The 24,954-nt window shown below is 40.2% G+C and overlaps 1 protein-coding gene across 5 annotated transcripts in view; it reads right to left on the bottom strand.

The window, feature by feature from the left end:
• Positions 1 to 3,398: 3,398 nt before the first annotated feature.
• The window catches only part of Rab30 (RAB30, member RAS oncogene family), an 88,494-nt gene continuing 66,938 nt past the window's right edge, over positions 3,399 to 24,954 (bottom strand). For 3 of the 5 annotated variants that reach the window (XM_055623129.1, XM_055623128.1, XM_055623127.1), the window contains 4 exons: positions 19,066 to 19,166; positions 15,624 to 15,707; positions 10,334 to 10,517; positions 3,399 to 6,099 (listed from right to left, as the gene is read on the bottom strand). In XM_055623129.1, coding sequence (XP_055479104.1) covers positions 5,849 to 6,099; positions 10,334 to 10,517; positions 15,624 to 15,707; positions 19,066 to 19,158 — 612 coding nt within the window. In that variant the 5' untranslated portion in view covers positions 19,159 to 19,166 and the 3' untranslated portion in view covers positions 3,399 to 5,848. Of the gene's footprint in view, positions 6,100 to 10,333; positions 10,518 to 15,623; positions 15,708 to 16,090; positions 16,407 to 19,065; positions 19,359 to 24,954 lie in introns of those variants that run through there. The other 2 variants (XM_055623126.1, XM_055623125.1) reach the window with 2 other exon arrangements.

Here is a 24,954-nt window from a genome sequence, read left to right as displayed (position 1 = left end):
TGTGTGTGTGTGTGTGTGTGTGTGTGTGTGTGTGTGTGTGTGTGTGTGTTTTATTTTTCAAGACAGGGTTTCTCTGTGTGTGGTCATGTCCTGGAACTGGTTCTGTGTACCAGGTTGGCCTCAAACTCATATTGATCTGCCTGCCTCTGCCTCCCAAGTGCTGGGATTAAAGGGGTGTGCCACTACTGCCTGGACCCCCAAAGTCCATTCTTAACTAGGGAGAGTTAAAAAAAAAAAAAACCCTAATATTTGAGTGCTTTCTATTTGCTGAGCAATATGTATTTCAGTTTATATCACCTAATTTTCAGCAAACTCCTAACAGGTTCATCTCAAAGATAAGAAAACTGCTCAAACTTTGCCTAACGCCCCAACTAGCATTTATATTGTAGGACTGCACATGGGTAACCTCATGCTCCACTTTTAAACTTCTTATGTTGTTCTCTGAAGTATCAGTCACAATGACCAAGAATTTCATCAGAATATGGTTCAGCATCTGCCATTCTGCTTTTAATCATTGGGGGAAAAAAAACTCATACACCTGATGAGGTCAATGAAGAACTGGCAACTAGTCTTTGTATTCCAATTTCTTATTCCAAGGGAACCAGAGAAACTCCCACCCAAATTCAAGTATTTTTTTTCCATACTGATTCAAGAGCAATGATTTCCTTTTCTAAAAACTAAACAAGAGCCACCTGTCAGACTGGAAAGGGTGCAAACAATTTTACAAATGGAATCATTTGTAAATGATTAGAAAAAAAAATGCTTTTAGTTCTTTTATTTTCAAGTTAAAGACCTGTTTTGTACTTTGAGCATGTACTTTACATTATACAGGAAGCAGTTTGACCTTCCCCCTTTTAAACTCACTTTCTCCAGAATCAAGGAAATCCACCAAGTGTCATTTGAGACTTCCTAAGCAGATTTTAAGGATGGCTTTCTGCCACTAGCCCTTCTGTCCTCTCATGGAACACTATGGGGTGATCTTTAATAGATGATTCTCCTATGCTAAACCACTTCTAACATACTGAGGAGAACACATTGCTTATTAGGTCAAATGAGATAAATAATTGGCATGATTTCATATTACCTCTGCTAAAATGATACCTCTTCTGTTTTTAACCCAGAAGCCAGTTGGATTTTAATAGGAACTGACAAGACATTTATTTCTAGTTTAAGTCTTAATAGCAGGCCAGTCTCTTGGTCTAAGAACATGTAGCCAGCATTTTCCCTAGAGTAGTGCATTTGTGACAGAATAAATAGCCTTTTTTCAAAAAAATGTCATTAACTATTGGTCAACATATATTTAATTGCATGTAATAAAAGGCACTGCAATTTAGGATTTTGAGTTAATAAAGTATCTGGGCCAATCCTCAACATTGTAGGTCATCTCCACATTTCTTTGCACAGTTTGTATCTACCCTTTGCTTGACAAAAAGGCAGCTGTTACCAGAGGACTCCAATGTTTTGCAAAAATTCTCCCCTGACAGAGCACAATCAGTGTCTCTGTGGCTTCAGTGTGGTGGGTTTCATTCTATCTCTCTGAAGTATCTTTTAATTATATTTCTCTCTCTGCCATGCCCCACAAAAATTCAGATAATCTTCAACTATCTTGTGTTATATTCACTTACACCACTAGTTATCCCTTTATTTTTAGTTTCAAAGAGGGGATCACCAAGATAGCCATAAGCTCATATCTATAGTCCCAGTGAGACTGAGGCAGAAGAATTAACATGAGTTCAAAGGCAGCCTGAACTACATTGTGATTTCTATGTTAGCCTGACTGACATCTGGTCTTTTTTTAAAAAAAAAAAAAAAAAAAAAAAAAAAAAAAAAAAAAAAAAGGCCTACCAGAAATAATTATAACATGAAAATCCTTTGATTTAGGAAGGAGATGAAGTACCATCTACATTACTCAATATTAAAGGCTGACCTGAAAGGATAATATTGTAAGCCAATATTGCCTGTGTGTACAGTTGTAAGGGAAAGGCAACTTTCCTTTCAAACATAGATAAATTTGTGCCACAGGAACAAAAATCCCAGAAGAAAATACATTTTCATTTATTGTTGTTTAACAATAATTGTTTATGTGGAATACATTTTGTCAGAAGGCTGAGATGTGAAACACGCCTGTCAAGACCGTGGTTGAAGGAAAAAAGTAAACCCTTGCAGTTAAAAATTCTTTAAAAAAAAAAAAACGCATGCAAACCCACAGTTTCTTTTAAAAGCTAACAGGAAAGTGATCCCTAATAAGTATATATGGCCATGAGATGCATAGCATTCTGTAGGACTGAGACTTAGAAACTTACCCTATCTTTAAGGCCACTGGTATTGATACATGGGAGAAAAACAAGTTCAAAATGATTTGCAACTGTTAATTTTTTTTTTTTTTCCAGAATTAGTCTAACTGAAGTTGATACTATGAGATAGCTCAAAGAGGAGACTGGCAAATCCTTGATCTAACCCTGGGAGTCACTAGGCTCCTTCCAAGGTGCACTTTTATGAACAGAAGATAAAGACTCTGCTTCCTCCCTCTCCATCAAGCCTCACTGCTTTGAGTCAAACATCTTGTTTTGGTCAGTGGTTTCTTAACAATTTCAAAATCAGAACTTGACATACTGTCTCGGGCTAATAAATTTCAGTTTCGTTTTTAGTTACTGTCTTTCCCCTTAGGGAAAGATGCTGACATAAAATGACTAAAATATGGAGGGGAGGATGAAAGCCAGAAAAAGCTTACAGGTCGATGCAAAAGATAATTGGCTCTATATAATTAAATAATAGTGTAATGCAACAGATCTAATAAAAGAAAACAAAAAAACACAGCTTTGTGTAGGAAAAGGAGAAACCCGCTAAGTTCTTTGAGGACACAGTCTATACAAACCCATACCAGAATATTACATGATTCCATAGATCTTTTCCAAGCATGACTCTATAACCTGAACATGTATTTTCGATGGAAACTACAAAATATTGCCACATATTTGATAATTTTATTAAAACAAACAAACAAAAAACCCCAATCATCAGGAAATGGAAGAAGAGATGGTCTTGTCAGGATGAGCTAAACTACATTACATAAACCAAATCTTGGGTTTTTCACCATTAAATAGTTTTATGTAAAAGGGACTTATCTGAGCAAAAATTGCCCCAACAATGAGTATTAGGCAAAATAAAATTTATGTTCTGTCCTAGATTAAAATTATTCTTTCTGAAGGACCAGTTTAATGATTTCCATTTAAAAATAACAAGCAAGCCAAACACAGTGGTGCACACCTTTAGTCCCAGCACTCAGGAAGGCAAAGGCAGGTGGATCACTGTGAGTTGGAGGCCAGCCTGGTCTACAAAGTCAGGAAAGCCAAGACTACACAGAGAAACCCTGTCTCAAAAAACCAAACAAACAAATATCTTGGCACTGAATCATTTATTCGACTGGTATTTATTGCACCTACAATATTGTAAAGGATTGTTCTCAAACTTGAGATACATCACTGAATATCCAAATGCCTGATCTTAAATTCATGGAACTGTGGAACATAAGGGCCCAGCTTCTCATGGGGCCACACTAAATGGTCGTGTTGGTGACTGATTCACTGAAAGACATGGAGGCCCAGGGGGACAGAGACCTGAAGTAGGGCTCTTGAAGCTCCTTCTGAACCTGAAGGGGCAGATGGGATGTCATAATCCCTAAGCAATGCAAATAACATAACAATAATGTGACCACAAAAGCTGTTATTCTGGAGCTAAATTAGTCCAATCTAACAAAGCCCTTGAAGTTCACAACACATTATTCTTAAAATACTGCTGTGAGACAAGGCTGAGTCATCATATGCTGAGATCAGAATTTTGCAGTAAAGAAAATTAATAAATCTAAATTTAGGAAAATTCACAGTAAAAAGATAAATTTTCTGTAACCTTGATTAGTTTATCTTCTGATGCCTTTAGTTGCTGGCTTAATAGAGAAGTAAAGGTAACTAATTATGCATGATTTTTATTTTCATTAAAGTGATTTCTTTCTTCCTGTATAAAGGAAAAGCAGCCCAAACTTTTAGGAAGCCTTTCTCTTTCCTATAGAATTAAGAAAAGCATAGTGACCCAGTCACAATACCAATGACTGGAAATAATACATGTGAAAGAGATTGGATATTACAGAATCTGCTAGAAATGTGTTATCAATATCCTGCTGTGTTGACTCACTGCTTTACAATTCAGTAGCTTTCCAAGAGTGACATGTCAGGTCCAAGATTATCACCATCAATACCAACAGTGGAATTACATGTCATATCCTCATTCAATGATTCATCACTCAGTTATGCTATACAGCAAGCTACAGAATCACCTGACAACATCAACAGCATACAGATTTAATTTACTGTCGCAATTTGCTCTGATGACAGTGAACAAATTGGAAGGTATCAAAGCATGGCGCTGAAGAAACAGGAACTCATTAAGCAGCATGTCTTCCAATTTGAGTCCTGTTTTATAATTGGCTAAGTAAAGGCATATATACCTCCATTTGAATTGGAGATTTCCAGTAACACATGCATACCAGCATGGAAAGGAAAGAGAAAAAGGAGTAGGAAAAAGAAAGCTATACAGAGATACCAGGGAAAAAAAGGTAAAGGGAAAAGAATGTATGGTCAACATTAATATAATACATGACAACTCAGCCTGCTTCCTGAGCAGGACTTTCCTAAGTTCACTGAAGATACAAAAAAGGTTTGTGAGACTTTTCATCTGTTGCTGTTCTCACTTTATTATACTAAAAATGTCTACAAAATTCTAAACCTTGGTCTACCCAAGGATAGTTCCAGAAAAGAAAAGGTGTGACCTGTTACAGAGGACTGTGCTGTCTGGAACCTGGCTCTTGCAGTCAGTCCATATTCCACAGTATTTTGGTCATGTCTGCTCTGATTTTTCATGCTACTCAAAATGTCTTACAACTAATGTTCTTCATTAGAATGTCATCATCCACTTGGATTTTTCCCTATTTTTTTTTTTTTTAGACTTTGATTTACTTAAAGGGCAGGAAAACTATGAAAGAATAAAAGAAAATTAAGAAATTTCAAGAAGAATATGAAAGAAAAAGGATTCTCATGTCCAAACCAATCCTAGAAAAGGTGGTAATGAGACTCTGAAAAAGACTGTTGATTCATGGATTTCCCCCATTTTATTTCTAGGTAATATATCTAAGGGTATCAATGTACTAAAATGTTTGGTCTGTGAAATAGCATACTCATTAGCACCAAAGAGTCATGGAGCTTGTATATATTATTAAACAATAATTTTTACTGTTGGTCATGAGAAGAGTTTCCATTTTTACATCCCAAAGGTTTTGAAAGTGCTTGTGGACAAAAGAAATAACACTTTTCAAAATCTCCATGGAGTCATCAGTAAGTACTACAGAGACAGTACTTGGCATTTCCAGTTTTGGTTTACCTGGTAGACAAGAAAACCATGGCACCAAATTACCACTGAAGCCTAAAAAACAGCCCCACGTGCACCCGCTGACACGCAGGAGAGATTCCTACAGCATATGATCCCCTGCACTGTGTTCAGGAATGCATTTTTACTTGCTTTTTTAAAAACAAAAGCAACATGCTCTGCAGATCATGGAGCGCTTAGTGCAATTTTCTCCTTGCTCCAATGCCAGATTGCAAAAGGGTGAAACCATTATGTGTTCTGCTAATGCTGGCCTGCAGGCAAGGCCCTTGGCCTGCATGCTTTGTAAGCTCTGGAGCCTACAGGAGTCAGAAGGTCCAAGAGAGGGAGCCATAGTCATTGCCAGATTCCCTAGCAACATACGGCCCACCAAGGCAACTACTGATTCCCTTTGATTCTCTTTGCCTCTCAGCCTTTAGTTGAAATTACAACAAGTCAAATAGCTGATGCTCTTCCCCTCTCCGGGTAAGGGTGAAGATACATTGTTCACCAGTGTGTTCTGTCTTGCTTCACTGATGAGTCGGCATGCTAAGTCAAGGAAGAGTTTCTCCACATTATCAGATTCCTTGGCTGAAGTCTCCAGGTAATACATGTCCTGAGCCTCAGAAAATTCTTCTGCTCTCTGCTGGGAGACCTCTCTCCTTTCAGCCAGGTCAATCTTGTTGCCTGTAATGATGGCAAATCAAAAAAAGTATTATCACTTGACTTGTTTCATCTGGGAAGCATCACGATTTGATTCCAGACCTGAAGTGGATGGACAGATTAAACAGATGAGCAAGTAAAGCAAAGCAAATATGACCGTGATTGCAGGAATGTTTACTTTAAAATACCAGTGCCATCTGTAACAGCAAAGACTGGAAACAACCCAAATCCTTGTATAAAGTACAATACATGCACACTAGTATTCAACCCTGTAAAGAAATAACAGTGAGGAATATTCTATACAGTGCCATGAATTGAGAAGTATAATCTACAACTGCCTAAATGGAAAACATAAAAATTCCACTTTTGGCAGAGCAACAGAACAAGATAATTTGAACACAGGGAACTTCCCAGAGACTCATACTCCAACCAAGGACTATTCGTGGAGATAACCTAGAACTCCTGCACAGATGTAGCCCATGGCAGTTCAGTGTCCAAGTGGGTTACATAGTAATGGGAAGAGGGACTGCCTCTGACATAATCTGATTGGCCTGCTCATTGATCACTTCCCCCTGATGGGGGAGCAGCCTTATCAGGCCACGGTAGAGGACAATGCAGCCACTTTTGATGAGAACTGATAGACTAAGATCAGAAAGGAGAGGAGAATCTCCCCTATCAGTGGACTTGGGGAGTGGCATGCATGCAGAAAGGGGAGGGAGGGTGGGATCGGGAGGGGAGGAGGGAGGGGCTTATGGGGGGATACAAAATGAATAAAGTGTAAATAATAAAAAATTAAAAAAAAAAGAAAATAATAAACCAAGGCTGTAATTTAAAAGACAATAGTCAACCAGAAAGAGAAAAGTAGAGAACATACAGGCAGAAGCCAGACGTCTCTGGGCATATTCTGCTTTACTGTTTTGACTTTAGAAGTTCATGTTTTACATAACAACGCAATTATGTAATTAAAACAAAATTTAAATTTAAAAAGTAACTATAAATATTAGTTTGTCATAGTGGCATAAGTACAACAACTATTTCAAGTGAATTTAAATCATCATGATTAACCCTGCATCCTTAGGTGTGTACACTAAGGACAAAAGGCCATTTAAGGACAAAGTCTTGAACTCATTCAGTGGTCAATGGCAGAGCTGGTATTGGGATTATGAGGCTGCTATGTGTGTATTGAAGGATAAAGTAATTGTGTTGATGTCCCTTGGAACTGAGATATGAGAAAGTGAAATATGAGTATGAGATTAGGTAAATTTTTGACAGCTTTAAAATATTAACCTCAGTATCTGTCCAATTAACTCGGGGTATATTTTACCTTTTAAAAGTTTTCTCCTTTTTCCAGGTAGGTTGACATCCATTACTGGTGGGAGTACAAGCTTGTTACACACTATAGTATTCAGTGTGGTGGTTCTTCAGATGGGAATTGATCTACTTCAAGGCCAGCTCTATAGACTCTTGTGCAAGACATTTTATCCTACCACAGAGACACTTGCTCAACCATGTTCATTGCTGTTCTAGTCAAAATAACCAGAAACTGAAAACAACCCAAATGGCCTCAACCAAAGAATAGATAAAGAAAATATGGTATATTTACACAATGGAATATTATTTAGCCATTAAAACAAAATGAAATTTTAAAAATTGCAGGTAAATGCCTAGAACTTCAAAAAAAAAAATCATTCTAAGTGAGGTACCCCAGATTCAAGAATACAAATAATGGTATGTATTCACTTATATGTGGATATTGGCTATTAAGTCAATGTTAACCAAGCTAGAATTTATAGAATCACAAAGGTAAGATATAGAGTAAGGGTTTAGAAGGAACAGAAATATCTTGTTAGGAAAGAGAAATAGAATAGATAATTATGGGTGAATGGAGCGGGAATGGGAGGACCAAGTGGGGGAGGTAGGGGGTGATGATGGAAGGAATACAGGGAGAGACAGCTAAAGGGCCAGTTGAAGAGTAGTATGGAAAACTAATACATTCATGCTTCCTAAAATATATACATAACTAAAGGCAATCTCAATGAAGTCACATTGAGATTAATGGGGGAGAAAAGGTCCCAACTGACCATCTGTTGTTACCAAAGGAAGCTTCCAGTACTGGGATTGCACTACATCTAATTGCGTTGTTGGCCAACAGGGATCCCAGTGGATCCTCCAACAGCCCAGGCTGTTGCCAAGACTATATATAGGTTGTTCTCCACAAACTGACAGCAAGGCCCCATTGCTGCAGACAACACCTGTATAACTCATTTAGCTTAGAGAAGTCAAGCTGGTGCCTACATTGAACATTCACCCCTATATTGTAGCATCTTTGGCCCAGCAAGGTACAATGCACACTACCAAAAGAGAAATGTAAACACCAAACCAGCCACAAACCCTTTGGTCTACAATGCTGTACTGCCTACAAGATAAACTAGGGCAGTGGTAGTACAAAGTTTGTGGGAGTGACCGACCAATGTCTGATTTTACTTAAGGCCCACTCCACAAAATGGAACCCATACCCAACACTGCGTGGGTGGCCAAGAGCCAAAGACCGGATAGCCTAGAGTCCTAGAGTAAAACCTGTTCTTTAAAGGAAATTAAAAAGTAGCAAGAAAATGACTCCAAATGACATTCTGCTACAATCATAGATCAGATCAGTACCTCTCTCAGCCATCACAGAGAAGCCTCCTCCTGCAGCAGAAGAGAACAAATACAGAGACCACCCCAGACATGCAGAGAGGGAAGGACCTTGGAACACTCAGCCCTAAACAGGATGTCTCCATCAAATCCTTACCCTCAGGGCTCAGGGAACCCTGTGGAAAGAAGGTGGAAAGAGTTTAAGAGCCAGAGGACACCAAGAAAACAAGGCCCTCTAAATTAGTATGAACTCAAAAAGACTGCGGCAACATGCACAGGTCTTCTGAATATATGTTTGGCTTCTAGTTTAGTGTGTTCGTGGGATCTCTGAGTGTGCAAAAGAATGGATCTCTGATTCTTCTACCTCCTCTTGGAATCTTTTCCTTCTGCTTATCTTGTCCAAGTCTACTGTGTTAGCTTTTCTTTTATCTCATTTTATTTTATTATCCCGTAGTAGCCTGTTTGTTTTCTGATGAGAGACAGAAAGATGAGAATGGCAGATGGGGAGGAACTGGGAGGAGTAGAGGGAGGGAAAACTGTAATCAAAATATGTGAAAAAAAAAAATCAATTTTCAGTAAAAGAACAAATAAAATGTTTGCTCACCTTACTGTTAGCCATAATTTGTAACTTAATGATGTGTTCTGTAGTTTTACATATTTCTAAAATTCAAGTCATGAGACTATACACCAAAATTCCCTCGTAGGCAGAAAATATTTTAGCAAGTAGGTAGATAATGCTACTTTCCTATCACAACTAGAGTTTATAATGATGTTCATTTTACAGGACCCTTGTGAGTGCATGTAGGGTGTGTGTGTGTGTGTGTGTGTGTGTGTGTGTGTGTGTACATACATAAACATGCATTCGAAGATCAAAGGTCCAGATCCTTCCTCAGATGTACCCCACCTTGGTTGTGTTTTTATTTTTGTTTTCTGTGATACAGTCTCTCAGTGAGGACTCCATGATTAGACTTGGCTGGCCACCAATGCTCAGAGGTCCAGCTATCTCGGCCTTCTCTGGGATTACAAGCAAGGGCCAGAAGTCCCAGGCTTTACTTGAATAGTAAGGATCTAACTCAGGTACTCATGCTTGTGCATCAAGTACTTTACCAGCTCACTTATCTCCCAGGCCCCTGTGATGCCATTTTTAAGGAGTGAATTTGCCACCATAGAAAATCAAGGGCTATTTTCTGGTTTTCTGTCACATTAAATAGACTCCCTCTTCCTACTAGATGAAACCAACTGCAGCATTTCCCTTAGTGGATTTCTGAAACACAGGAGGGATGTCTTAAGTCAGCATACAATAAGAAGAAAAAAAAAATTTACCAAAGTCTACGTTTAAAAAAATATAACTGCCTCAATATGAATTCCTCATAAACTTGAAAGATTTCCTTTCCTTTCACACCAGCAGTATCCACTATCTTATAGTTCTTTCACCTATATTGATAGGAAAATCAGCAATATTTTTGTTTGTTTTTCTAAATTATCAGTTGTATAACAATGTTGACTATATAACTCCGGTAACAATATACTATATTCTTGGAAGGTGGTAACACACAAACATTACTTGATCATAAATTTTCTGCTACACTCAAATCAATTTCCTTCTTTATTAGCCCTTACTTACCCACTAACACAGTGATGACCTTATTGCTGGCATACTGTTCTATCTCCCGCAGCCACTCAGGAAGGCAACGGAAGGATTCCTCACAGGTGATATCATAGGTAAGGATCAAGGCATTGGCGCTTCGGTAATAACTTTGGGTGATAGAGCGAAATCTCTCTTGACCTGCAGTGTCCCAAATCTGTAGCTGCAGACACAGAAGACAGGAATCAGCTTGGAAAAGCACAAACAAAGAACATTGCCACACTATAGCTCAGCAATGGGAATATCAGCCAAACAATTTATGGTTCTTCTCTGCCCTGAAAAGCATATTCTACTGTCAAGTGTTTCTGGTTTGGGAAAAGGACTTACTCTCTTTCCCATTTTTGATTGTTTTTAATTTAAGACTTCTTTATTTATTTAAAGACATAAAGAAATGAATAAAACCAAAAAGAAAAAAAAAACCTACTATACCTAATTTTGTTCCAAGTCTGTACTATTCATTTTATATGTAATAACTCAGTCTTTGCAATAACCCTATGAGGTAGGGTTATTATATTATGTATGCTATTAAAATACACTTCCCTCATCAGCAAACTAAAGTACAGTTAGCTCTGTTAACTTGCTCAATGTCTCAGACAATTTGGCACTCAAAGTGGACTCTGATACACACATTGCAGTAAAGGGCGAACTGTTGTTCTGTGCTCGTTGGCATTTTAGTCATCAACCAAAAGAATGAATATACAGCCTCCCCAACATCCAACTTTTCCAGTTTAAAATGCTAACGAACATATCAAGACATTATCACTGTTAATGAAAATAAAAATGGTGGGGTTGGAGAGATTGCTCAGTGGTTAAGAGCACTGGCTGCTCTTCCGGAGGTCCTGAGTTCAATTCCCAGCAACCACATGGTGGCTCACACCATCTATAATGGGATCTGATGCCCTCTTCTGTCATGTAGGCTTATGTGAAAATAGAGCACTCATGAATAAATGAATCTTTTAAAAAAAGAAAATAGAAATAGTGCCATTACAGTCATGTCTCTCCACTACACACTAAGATCTATGACCTTAGGTCATGTAATCCTTTTGTATTCCATTAGATAGATAGATAGATAGATAGATAGATAGATAGATAGATAGATAGATAGGAGAAGGGACAGGAGGGAGATAGATAGGCAGATGAACAAAAATATTTAATAGGGTTTGATAAGTCTACTATTTGTAGACTTATTTGTAGACTTACTAAACATGGTTTAGTAAGAAAGAAGGAAAAATACTTCCCAAATCTCCTCTTCAACCTTCTGTACAGATGACACAACAAATGAGAGGCCTGTTCTCTGGACACAACTCTAAATATACAGCAGAGCTCTATATTACACCAACAAAGCTGGAAATCAGACTCCATGTCTTCTGTTCCCAGTTCAGAACTCAGTCTGGCACACCCTGTTGCTTTTGCCATTGCAAGCTTATTCTGGTGGACAGCTACATCCAGCAGTTGCTATGGCCCCATAGCAACTTAGCTAAAGACACAGAGGAGTAACCGGTAGGCTCTTGCCTTGAGCCAGTGCACACATTCTCCTTTGATTTGAAGTTGCAGCAGCTCTTTGATGATATAAAGTCTGTGTGTGCTAAATACAAACATACACATGACTGTTTGTGCTGGAACAAAAGCTATTTCTCTTCTCTGCCTCAAAGTAGGGCCATGGTATCCTTCTGCCAAGATATGCCTTAGAATAGCAGACTATTGTTTCAAAGCCCCCTTTTGGCCTCTGAAACACTTTTGACTGGATTTAGATACTGTCAGTCATTAGAACACACTGTTCATGACTGGAACATCTTGGGAACTGCTTTATGCATCAAAATCTTTTCTAAAATAGTGATTGTATGGCCTTGCCAAAATCTATGCCACCTTCTCATATAGGACTGCCTGTGTCTAGCCTGAGAATTGATTATTAAGGATGCTTATATTCTGTCAACTATCACTCAAATTAGTTTTATCACCCTTCTCTATAATCAATTTTTTTTCATCCTTTGTAGGCACCAGACATAAGATGAATAAAACACAGCCCCTGATCTAAGTGGTGATGGTCTACAAAGAACCCAAATCTACAACTAATTAGCAATGCCCTCTCAAAGAGGCACCAGAAGAACAGAGTATCTGCAAATGTTAGTCTACGACCTGTCAATGTGTCCTCAAAACTGCAGCCCTGGGTTTCCTTGCCACTCTCACCTACAGCACAGGGCTAACTACACTGCTCACCAGCTCACTAACTGCAGCACTACGCTTCACTATCACAGCAATGCCTTGTCATCAGTCTGCTGGGCTGTCCTCTCTCATGAACTGAGTTCTCTGAGGACCAAGACTGTCTCTGACTTCAGACCTTTGTTTTCTTCCTAACATAGTACATAGTGGGCACAGTTGAATGATGGTTAATGAGATGAACATAGGATTGTGAACAAAGGAGGAAATGATTAGCTGTTCTTGGATTAGAGTTTAAAAGATCTCAGACAGAATGTTGTCAGACCTGGTATCAGTAAATATCAAAGGCAGTGATGCTTCATCTACCACAATGCTCTGCTCTAAGCATCAACTGCAACACAAGACAGACAGACAGGCAAACACAGCATCAAAAGAATAAACATTTGAGTCAGGTGGTGGTGCACACCTTTAATCAGCACTCAGGAGGCAGAGGCAGGTAGATCTCTTGAGAGATAGAGGCCAACCTGGACTACAGAGTAAGCTTCAAGACAACCAAGAGTTACACAAAGAAACCCTGTCTCAAAAAAACAACCAAACAACAACAACAAAAAACTCTTTTATTATAATCAGACTAAGGCTAAAAGATAGGCTAACCTCACAGCTTTAGTTACTACTCATTATTTTGTGATAGACTGAAAAACTCAATGGGTAGGGTTGAAGATCATCTTCATCTTTTTTCCTTATGCACAGTTTTCTTTTTTCTTTTAATATCTCATTCAACATGTTGGGTTAGAAATGAATCATAGGCAGCTTTAACTGTATGGACTAGCCAACTCCCATCTCTTATGAAATGCTAGGAATCTAAAGAGGTGTTAATGGAAGCAATTGAGCTGTGAATATAAAGACGAGTACAATGACAGCCTGTTCTTGGAGAGCCTGTGGTCTTGTGGTAGAGTCCAACCCCAAAAAGATGGAATTTTAGTCATGTAATAAGCACTTAAAAATGAGGTCAAGGCTAGCAAAAATGTTCCAGTGAGAAGGACCAAGTTTGATGCCCAGACTCAAGGTAGTAGAAAAAGAACTCCTACAGGTTGTTCTTTGACCCATGCTGTGCTTGTGTCTAAACACACATACATACACAGAGACACAAATAAGTAAAAATAAACACTTAAAAAATAAAGCCATTGTTTGCAAAACTAGAAAAAAAGAAATGCCTACGCTTGAAATTCACGAATGGAAAAGAACCTGTTCTGTAACCATGGTACCATTCCTTATTTTCTCTTGTTCTTGCCCCAAGCCAAGTACATGGTAGGCACCAACAGTTCACTTCACAGAAATGAACTAACAAGTGCATATGCAAATGGGAGCTCATACTTAGGAGGGAGACTCATGAAAACGTGACTGTTGCTGTCTACTGCCTTAGGCTGGCAACTGCCTCCTCTGGAATAAAAGAAAATCATAGAAGGTTCTTCCTGTCAGTATCTCGTCAGCCTGGTCCTGTCTCTTCCTGTCCCCACACCCTAGCTCCTTTTCTTCATTTCTTACAGTTTTTCTGACCTTCTAGTTGGCATTAAAGTAGATTTTACAGCCTGATTTTATTTTTCCAGTATCCCAGCTTTCTGTTCACCATTATACTTTGTATAGATGTCTCTATGATAAAGACAAGGGAGCTAGAGAGACGGCTCAGAGGTTAAGAGCACTGGCTGTTCTTCCAAATGTCCTGAGTTCAATTCCCAGCAACCACATGTAGCTCATAACCATCTATAGTGAGATCTGATGCCCTCTTCTGGCCTGCAGGGATACATGGAGACAGAGCATTTATATACATAAAATAAATAAATAAATAAATCTTTACATTTTTGTTTGTTTGTTTATTTATTTATTTATGTGTGTGTGTGTGTGTGTGTCTGTCAGTGGATGTGAGCTGAGTGTAGGTGCCTGTGAGTGTAGGCCAGAAGAAAGTGTCAGACAGTTGTGAACATACCTACATGGGTGCCAGAAACCAAACTCAGGTCATATACAAGGGTAGTATGAACTCAACCTCTAAGCCTTCTCTCCAGCCCTTTACTTCATATTTCTCCTAACCATCACCTTCCTCCTTTTCTTGCTGCAAGGTGATGAGGCTATTGTGCCTTCATTATCCTCTTATCCCACAGGAACCCCATGGAGTTAGAAGAGTATAGTAAAGTTTGCATCCTGCTCATCTCCCTTCTGGACTACAACCATGATTAAATAAGTCAATAAAGTAGCCTCTGGCACTTGTATAATAAGGACAATGCCATCCACTTCCCAGAGATCATACTAAGAATTAAAGTAACAATGGCAACATATGTGAAAGCATCTATCAGAGGCACTGACTTATAATACATACTTAACGAACACACTACCTCCTGTTTCAATACTATACTTCTAAGTACCAAGCCATTGAGAAAAAGTGGAAGACAAACTAGAAGTCAAAGGTCCTCTCTTGGACATATAGAGGTCCAAGATAAAGGTATAGTGGGAGACAGGATAATTTTAATAAGCTGTTCATGTGACTGAATTACCTACACAACCTAAGTGAAGCCCTCTAAGACTTAGTGAAGTGTGGGGATCAGAAGGCTTTCTCAAATAGGCCTTTTATTTAGAAGAGAACTGTTATTGGTCCAACTTTCAATCTAAAGAGAAATTCCTACTTTGTTTTCACATCACTTATATGTGATATAAAAGGAAAATGTGTTCTCCTCACTGTTTTCATATCTAAACATATCATCCTTAAATTCATTCTGCATGTTTTTTTCTTTTGTGATAGTTTCTCATGTAACCTAGGCTGGCCTCCAACTTGCTCCGTTAAGGATGACCTTGAACTTCCTATGGATCCACCTGACTCCGAGTCCAGATTACAGGGAAGCACTACCACACCTAGTTTTATGTGGTGTTGATGGTTTAATCCAAGCTTCTTGCATACTAGACAAGTATTCTGGCAGCTCAGCTCCACCCCAATGTACTGTTTTCAACATGGGCTTAAATAAGACAATCTAATAAATGTTATAAAAACCTGATTGCACTTCCTCCCCTAAACTCGTAGAGAACACAACAAAGCTTTACTAGTATTTATTATTTAGCTTCTTACCTTTACTTTTTCACCATTAATCTCCACTGTCTTGATCATAAAATCAACTCCAATTGTGGCTCCTTGACCTGGGGGGAAAAGACCCTAAGGAAGAAATAATGGCATGTAACACTTAAGCACATCTTCCAATTAAGTGGATTCTTCTCACTCCCCACCCCATTCTTTGACTGAGGTAGAAAAAGAGTAATCTGCTTGGTATCATGTTTGGAGAGGAAGAGAGAGGGGAAGGGAAATGGAGAGAGAAATGCTGACAGAAGCAAACACAGAAAAGAATGACAAAGCATGAGGCCGTAAAGGAGAGAATCTGGAAGATGCAATGCGTGGTGCTGGTTTCAAAACAGAAAACTCAGACACCAGGATAAGACTGGGGAGGAAAGAAATCACCAGAATGACATCAGGATAGTCAGGATGAGGAAAGAAAAGGTAAGACTATTTAAAGACAAACACAAAAGTAAGGTGTATTGGACCTCTGCACGGAATGATAATAGAAAAGGACAGGAAGCTTCCAAGTTTTCCTGGGCCCTCAGGACTGTCACCAGCCTGAGGTATACTGCAGCATACACACAAATATACACACTCCAAATGAACACACAAACAGTTACACATAGTCCAGACACACACACACACATAATTACAGTCCAGATAGACACATACACACAATTACATACAGTCCAGACACACACACACACACACAGTTAATCACAGTCCAGACAGACATGCACAATTACAGTCCAGACAGACATGCACAATTACACACAGTCCAGACAGACAGACACACATACACATACAGACAATTAGACAGTCCGGATGGACACATACAGAATTACACAATCCAGACAGACATATATACATGCACACACAATTAGACACAGTCCAGATGAATGAAATGAAGTCATCATTTGAGAAATGATCAGCTGAGAAATGAAGTCATCAGAAATACAGCAGAGTAGGAGAAGCAGCATCAAAACAGGAGGCAGCAGGTGACCCCAGACAAACCACTACCCCTGTCTAGGCCTCAAAATCCTTGAGTTTGAGGTTATTGTAAGCATGAAACAGGAGAAAATTGCTTTACCTTAAACTGGAAACATAATAGCTTCATGAGAATAGGGACATTAGCAAAATCAGAGGTATAATTCAGTTTACTTTTTCATATTTCCTGTAAGCTTAGGGAGAGGGTTGGGGTAGCAAGGACTTCTACCAAGAAAAAAAGTCTTTACCTAGTCTCTTCCCTCTTCAGATTGCAGAATTCCAGGAATAAATCAAAATGGATTTTATTAGCTTTTGCAGCTAAGACTGGGACATCTTTAATTAAATCCAATCCCTAACAAGAGAGTTCCTTAATTAAAGTTGAACTCAGAACACTGAGCTTAAAACCAAAAGCAAACGCTTCATTGCATGTCTGCAAATGATGTAAATATAAACATTCATAACTTTATTTACAAATATTGAATCAATTTTCCTTTTTGGCAGGGCTCAGACAGAAGGCTGCCAGGCTTCAGGTTTGTAGCTCCAGCTGTTTGCAGACTAGCAAATGAGGAAAAAAGAATCCTTCCCAATGTCCCCCCTCCCCACTTTGTTCCCCAAACCTTAATGCCTCAAAACCAGCTGCATTCAATTCATTTTAACTGCTTACTTGATAACAAAAACATACATAATTCTGTCTATGAAATATGAACGTTAGGGAGAATTGAAGGGATAGAGAGATATGAAGTAGACACAAAAGAAAAACATGAAAAACACTTGTGGGTAAATTACTAATCAAAAGTAAAAGCACTTTATCTTTCACGGCAGGGTTTATCTTATGAATTTAAGAAGAGGGGCTCAGAGGATAGACAACTGTGGAGAGATTATTGAGCCAATGAGCAGGAGACCAGGGAACCAGCCTTGCCAGCTACACACCTCAAGATCATAATAAACATGTCAGTGGGTCCCTCTGGATCTGTGTGAGGACTGGATTGAATAATCTCTATCTCTAAGAGACTTTTCAGTAAAAACAAAACAAACAACAGCACACACACACACACACACAAAAAAAAAAACACAGTCAAGCAAGCTCTAATAATGCACTAGAAAAACAAAACCTTTCTGTATGGAAAGCATGTAGTCAAGTCCTCCTTAGAGACGCAGGAAAGGCTGCTAAGGTTAGGGGATGTAAAACCAGCTGGAGTTTCCAGTAAGTCTCCGTGATAGTTGACTGAACGCCAGACGCTGGTTGACTTTTTACTCGTGATTTCATCAGACCAAACTTTGGTGAAAACCTGGGCTCTTGTCTGAGGTCACTCAGCATGGGAAAATCCTTGACATTTCCAGCAACTGTGGGCCCTAAAGTTGTTTGCATTGCCCAATCTGTCACTCCAGTTTTCCACAGACTGAAGTGAAAGGGAGCTTGGAGTTTACTGGCCAGTCACATGCAGCAGGGAGGCCTGGCAAGGGCCAGTGGACAGCAGGGGCCAGGACGAGCACATGGGCTTAAGACCTTGAGCCGTGCTCTTTCTATGGCACCAGGTCATCTTAAGAGCTCATCTCAATGTCCCCAGGCTCCTGTCACAAAAGCACGCTCTGTGCATGATGAGCATAATGAGATATTTCAGTGGGAAACAACACCAACTCCAGAATGATTTTTCACTAATTTCTGTAGAAAAACAACTATGTAATCTTGGCCAGTGACTCTCAAGAGTCCAGCCTAGGAAGGACTTGTACTTTCAATTCCATTCAGGCTCCTCACTGCCCTCAGCTTATTCCTACTGACCAGACTTAGACAAGCAGAACGTCTGGTTATAAACCAAAAGAGCGTACTTTGTTTTTTTTTTTGGATGAGAACAGACATAAGCAGGAAAGCTGAGGTTTAATCTGCACTGGGGCTGTTTAATGAATATCTGGACTCAGTTTAATGCCCAGCTTAATGTGTTTCCACTTTTAGATGATTATGAACTAATGATCTATTTTTCAGCCAAATCTATTTTTGATACTGCACACTGGAAACAAAACCACCTGCCCCTTTTGTAAGAGGAAGCAAGAGAAGGTGTGGGAGAAGACCTCAGCACCATTCTCCCTCGGGCAATTTAGAAACGACCTTCGGCTATGAACTCGAGGGAGCTTTCCAAGGGTGCTTTATGAACTTGCAGCCTAAGCTGGGCTCAGTGGCACAGGCCTGTGATCCCAGAACTCAGGGAGGCAGAGGCAGGCGAATGTCTGTGAGCTGGAGGCCAGGCCAGCCTGGTCTACAAAGTGAGTCCAGGACAGCCAGCCAAGGCTACACAGAGAAACCATGTCTCAAAGCCACCCACACACACACACAAACATACAAAAAAAAAAAAAAAAACAACAACAACAAAGAATCTTCAGCCTAGAGGTTGGCCCTAGACCCAATCACCCATCCAGCAGATGGTCACCAGAAGACAGGAAGACAAACAAACCCACCCTGGATTCCAGATCCCCTTACCTGAGTGAATCGCCGGACTAGGCACGTCTTTCCCACTCCAGCGTTGCCAATTAAAACGATTTTGAACAGGAAATCATAATCTTCCATACTCATTTACACGGCTGTAAGCAAACACAGACAACAGTGAGAGCCTGAGCTTCCCCCAGAGGCTCAGACTGCACCAGCCCCTTCTCCACAGAAACAAGAGGTCTGACTCATTTGCAGAGCCACTTAAGACTCCTCTCTGGTGACGTGGCCAGAAAAAGAGGAACATAGGTATTTGGTCACAGATGGACTACATTCTCCCTAGCTACTTCGTGCTACACAAAGTAAATGACACACATGTCCTTTCACCTGGTGACCTTTGCTCCTCCCAGCAGTCAGGTCATAGGTCTTCAAGTGATAACTGTGTTTTGTGTGTGTGGAAAGTCAACAGCCAGTCTAACCAGAAGCACAGACAAGTAGGGAGAGACCAGAGCCATCCAGTAGACTGTGTATGCCTCTTGGGGAAGAAAATGAAAGCCACTAGGAGATCAGATGGAAGGGGAGGAAATTATGAAAGGCCCTCGGTCTCACACAAGTCCTAGGTTCTTGGGGATCATTACCCGTGGGCTACCATCTTGCCCTTCTCCCACTGCCCCATGTCTATCTGCCTGCTACCAGCCACACTGCTGCCAAGCAGCCTCCAGGGGCGCCTGCTTTCTCATTGCAATGAGCAGTGCTCTACCCTCTTCTTTGCTTGGGACATCCTCCTTCCGGATTCTTCTTCACGACCCAAGCCCTCCAAAGTCCAGTGTAAGCCTCTCATTCCCTCTGATTCTTTCACTCGTCTTCCTCAAATAGGTGATAAAAATCGAGTGATGACTTCCCACCATTCCTCCATCCCAGGACTCCACTTGCTATATTATTTGTTCAAATGTCTGCCTTAACCTTAAGGAAAGGGGCAACAGAGTCACACTCAGTGAATGTCTGCTCTGTGCGTGGAAAGACTTAGTTAATGGCATACTGCTTAGATGTCGGCATTTGCTTCTCCAATTGAACCAACTCAGAAGGTCTTCTGGATTAAAAAAAAAAAAAAAAAAAAAAAAGCAAACAAAACAAAACAAAAAGCCTCTCTTAAGAGCTTAGTACTCACCAAGCCCCATTCTAATGAAAGCAATGATAATCTGAGTGTTTCCTATACATCTGCCCCTAAGGCCAACATGAGAAAGCTTAAATAATAACTATAAAGTAGAATAACATCTCAGCACTCTGGAGGCTGAGGCTAGAGGAACCTTGATTTCGAAGCCAAACAGCTATTTAAGGAGACTGGATCTCAAACAGCAGACGAACAGACAACCAGCCGAACTAAATCTCAGTGACAACAGGCTTGCAGGTGGAGAACCCAGAGTGCAGAACCCCACCTGGGAGGTGATTTGTGTGTGAGTTTCCAAGGTCCTTGAAAGATGACTGATAACCAAGTAAACATGCAGGCAGCTGCTCATAGGGTTGTCTCATGTGACCGGAACTGTGAAGGATGAGCACATCTCTGTGCAAGACTCTGAGCCCATAGACGGTGGCTCAGCGGCTGTATGCCTTGCAGTATAGTTGGCCCTTTAGGTATATTTCCTCGTTTTTCATAGTCTATGGAGCTAACACTGACTAGTTTAATTTTCAGCAAACTGAGGAAAACCAAGGTTGGCTCCAAATCATAACAGAGCCAGACTTCAAAGGAATTCTAACTATGAAAACAAACTATGAGACCAAGGTTGAAATCTAGGCAGTTGTATTTTCTCAGTCTGTGCCTCTAGGCAAACAACTGTCTTCCCCACTAACAAAATGGAGCACATAGCACTGTCATGGAATTGTGGTAGCTGATAGAATCAGAGGTCTCGAGGACCATTCTTGCTCTTGATAAAGCAAACTCCTTAAGGTCATTCTTGTTTCCTATCATGTGCTTTCCATCTCTACTGCTGGAGTCCCACGTTGCTCCCCCTCACAACCCTCACTAGGTGCACTATTTTCCCTAGCTTCCAAACACCATAGACAGGCCTGCTTTTCTCTGCTGACCTTTCTGCCAAGAACAAGAGCCCAGAGCTGCCTGTCACCTCCCCCACCCAGCTAACTTTCACTTCTGCCTTAGATCTCAGCTGAAGCATCACATCATTTAGTATGCTTCTCTGGCCTGAGAGGGGCCTTGACGCCTGATTTCTACTTCCATAATGCCTTCTTCCTCTTACACAGTATTACACACCATAACTTACCTAGGTTAACAATGTACATCTGTCTACTCAACCACCATCTCTTGGCATCTGAATGCTGCTTAAACACAAAACCCACAATGTGTGTATGCTGTGTGTGTCTTATAATCAACACCGTCATCACCACCCTCTCCATTATTTCCATCATCTCATAATATGAACTGCTTAACCTCACAACAGTCTTTGAGGCAGACACTGCTGACAACTTTAACTTGACAGATAAAGATGAGGAAGCACAAGAAAAGTTAAATTAAAAAAATATCGTGAATTACCCCTAGATTTAGTTTAACATCCAACTGAAATGATAATTATATTGTCAGGGCTTTAAAATATTGTTCCGTTATCTCCATCATCTAGTGTTCCTGGTGAGACATGTACCAATATGAATTTTTAAGACAAATGTATTATTTCTTTGTGAATAATTTTTTTCTCTAAAAACATTAAAGACTGTCATTTTTCTTTGATGGTCCATAGTATAGCCGATGTAATGTATCCTTAGTTTAAAATTTTTTAATAAGGGGCTAGAGAGATGGCTCAGTGGTTAAGAGCCCTGGCTGCTCTTCCAAAGGACCTGGGTTCAATTCCCAGCACCTACATGGCAGCTCACAACTCTCTGTAACTCCAGTCCCAAACTACAAAACAAAGGTTAAGATATTCTTTCTATAAGAAATTAAGTTTAATGCTTTGTTGAATGTTTTTATGTATTTATATTTGAATCCACAGTCTCAAACATGCTAATTATATGTTAGCTCTACCACTGAGCTACACTCCAACCCTGAACATTTTGTTAAATGACCTCTGAGGAAAACAAGGTCGGTCTCTGCAAGCTTTGTGTGGTTAAGACAGGGCTGCGCACTCCAGGTTACATGCTGACGTGACTGTTCCGTTTCTAAGAGAAAATGCAGACCCTCCCTGGGGAAGTCCATTTTGTTTGGTCCATAATGTAAACAGCCTTGGCATTGCCAATCACTGTGATGAGACAGCAAGGGGAAACCTCAGAAGCAGATTAACCCAGCTCTAGAGTGACAATAACAATCATTCCTTGCAAGCGTGTTACAAGATATGCTACTGACCAAGCACGGTACAGGAATTTTCCACTCTGCTAACAACAGTAGTAATGGCTGACACTTGCAGCTGACTTGGGCTCACTATTGCCCACCCATGTGTTTCCCCTTTGCCCTTTGGGGTTCAGTAAAACAGATAAGATCAAAAGCTATATTCTGAAGCCCAGTTCTGTCCACAGAAATATTGAGAAGAATTGTCTTTGCCCAAAAACTGTGTTCCTAACACTATCATGGTTGATCACACCTGTAAGCTCACACTGAGGCAGGAGGCACACCAAGAGTTCAAGGCCAACCGAAGGTAGATAGTGAGACTCTATCTAAAAACAACTAGAAGGTGGGAAGAAGGATGGAAGGAGAGAAGAAAGGAGAGATGGGGGAAGATAGAGAGAGGAGGAAGAGGGAAAAAGAGAGAGGGAGGAAGGGTAAAGTAAGAATGTGAATCGCATCTATAACTCAGCACTAGGAGGGCTAAGGAAAGAAAGTTGTCAAGAGCCATCCTGGGCTACATATTTTAGGGCTAGCCACCGTGTTTGATGAGCTACAGAGTGAGCTTCTGTCTCAAGAAGGAAGAAGAGAAGGAAAGGGAGAGATAGAAGGAGGATAAAAGAAAAAAGGAGGTAGAAAGGAAAAGTATATGTTTTATTGTCAAATTGTAGATTTTTTTTTAAAGCAACAGTAAGCCAGGTATAGTGGTACACACCTTTAATCCCAGCACTCAGGAGGCAGAACGGGTGGTTTTCTGTGAGTTCGAGGCCTGTCTGGTCTACAGAGCTAGTTCCAGGACATCCAGGGCTACACAAAGAAACCCTGTCTTGGGAGTTCAGGGGAAGCAATAGTATCACAACATTATAAAAAGGTCTTTGTTGCTGTTGTTATTTTCTATCTGAACTCTTTGTCTGCTGATAGAAATGGGCACCTAACACTCACTCGGTACCATGAATGCTCAAGGCAAGAAACAGTATATGGAAGGGGCCTCACAGGGACACCACTGGGAAATATTCAGTGCTGTAACTCTAACTCAACCCATAAGCTTTAAATATTCTAAACACTGACATAATTTAAAAATAAAAATAAAAAAAGAGTAAACAATCAACATTGTTTAACCCTAGATTTACCAAAAATGACATAGCTGGGAATTCTTTCTTCACATAAGCCTTTTTTTTTTTCTTTAAGGTTTATTTATTTACTGTGTATACAGTGTTCTGCCTGCATGTATGCCTACACGCCAGAAGAGGGCCCCAGATCTCATTATTGACAGTTGTGAGCCACCACGTAGTTGCTGGAAATTAAACTCAGGACTCTGAAAGAGCAGCCAGTGCTCTTAACCTCTAAGCCATCCTGCAGCCCCCAGTACTAACCAGGCCTGACCCTGCTTAGCTTATGGATCACATGAGATCAGGCTCATTCAGGGTGGTATGCCCACAAACTCACTTAAGCCTTTTAATATCCCCTGCCACTGGGGTACCATGGAACATTAGGGTGGTCAATGCTATTTTATAGCATTTAATATCAGAACTGCCCAGGTAGAGTTGCCAGATGTGAAAATGCAGAGAGCCAGGACAGCACTTAAATTTCAGTTTCAGATATTAATAAATGTTTTGCTGTTTTCACACAGAGAATTTAATGTGTGCCTCCCAACAACTACTGTATGAGACACGCATAAACTTCTGTATGTGGTGATGGAAATGGACCCTACACATCCCAAGCTACTTATGCATATGAATAATATTTTAAATATGTGTGGCCCAAATGTTATAAGGGACATTGCACTTAATAACTTTGCTTATCTAAAACTCAAAAGTGACCAAATATCCTTTCTTTTTCTATGCAGGGGAGTACAAATGGTCAGGACATCCTAGAAACAGGCCTATATATACAACCCACTCCCACCCAGAAGCTGTGGAGGAGATGGACAGCGCACAATAAATAAGAGATTGCTGACAGATCCAAAAGTTACCAAACAACAGAACAACAAGGGCAATGAGTAGAATCTCAAGTCAGTAGTACTGGGCTGTAGTTCTTGAGAATCAGGATATGAGTCTGTCAGAAATCAAACTGGCAACTCAGGGCTGCAGGTGAGGCCCTCTCTCTTTGCTAGGCCCTGAGCACTGAGGACGCTGGAGAACCAGTCTGTCAGAGGGTCTGCTGAAGGGCCAGGCTCCACAGGTCCATCACCCTACTGCCATTAAGGACAAGGACTATGCTTCAACAGCTCCCTCTTCTTCGCCAAACCTGCTACCGTGTTTGATGAGTATACATTAAACTGAAGGCTTCTGATCCATCTTTCATGCTAACAAGGTTCTGTCCCCGGGAGCTCATTATTGCTTAATTACAAGGATGCAATTACTAACCATTACTATAATCAGAGCTGCAATCTCACTTGCTTTACATCGGATGCTAATTCCGTGTTACTGCAACTTAATTATTCTCCTCAGCCATGGATGTCAGACACCCACCTGTGCTGGGCTACTCACTCTTCTACCACCAGGACAGAAATGCCAACATTTTGTTACGTGGCCCTTTACAGGTTACAAATATTTTAGTGTGTGATCTAATAGGGACCTCTGACAGCTTCATGATCTAGACTGTATCACCCATCAGGTGAG

The sequence above is a fragment of the Psammomys obesus genome, unplaced genomic scaffold (assembly GCF_907164565.1).
Source record: "Psammomys obesus unplaced genomic scaffold, mPsaObe1.curated_primary_1811, whole genome shotgun sequence".
In the NCBI taxonomy this organism is placed as follows: Eukaryota; Metazoa; Chordata; class Mammalia; order Rodentia; family Muridae; genus Psammomys; species Psammomys obesus.
Note: the sequence above shows the minus strand (reverse complement) of the source record. Positions and strands in the feature narration are given on the sequence as shown.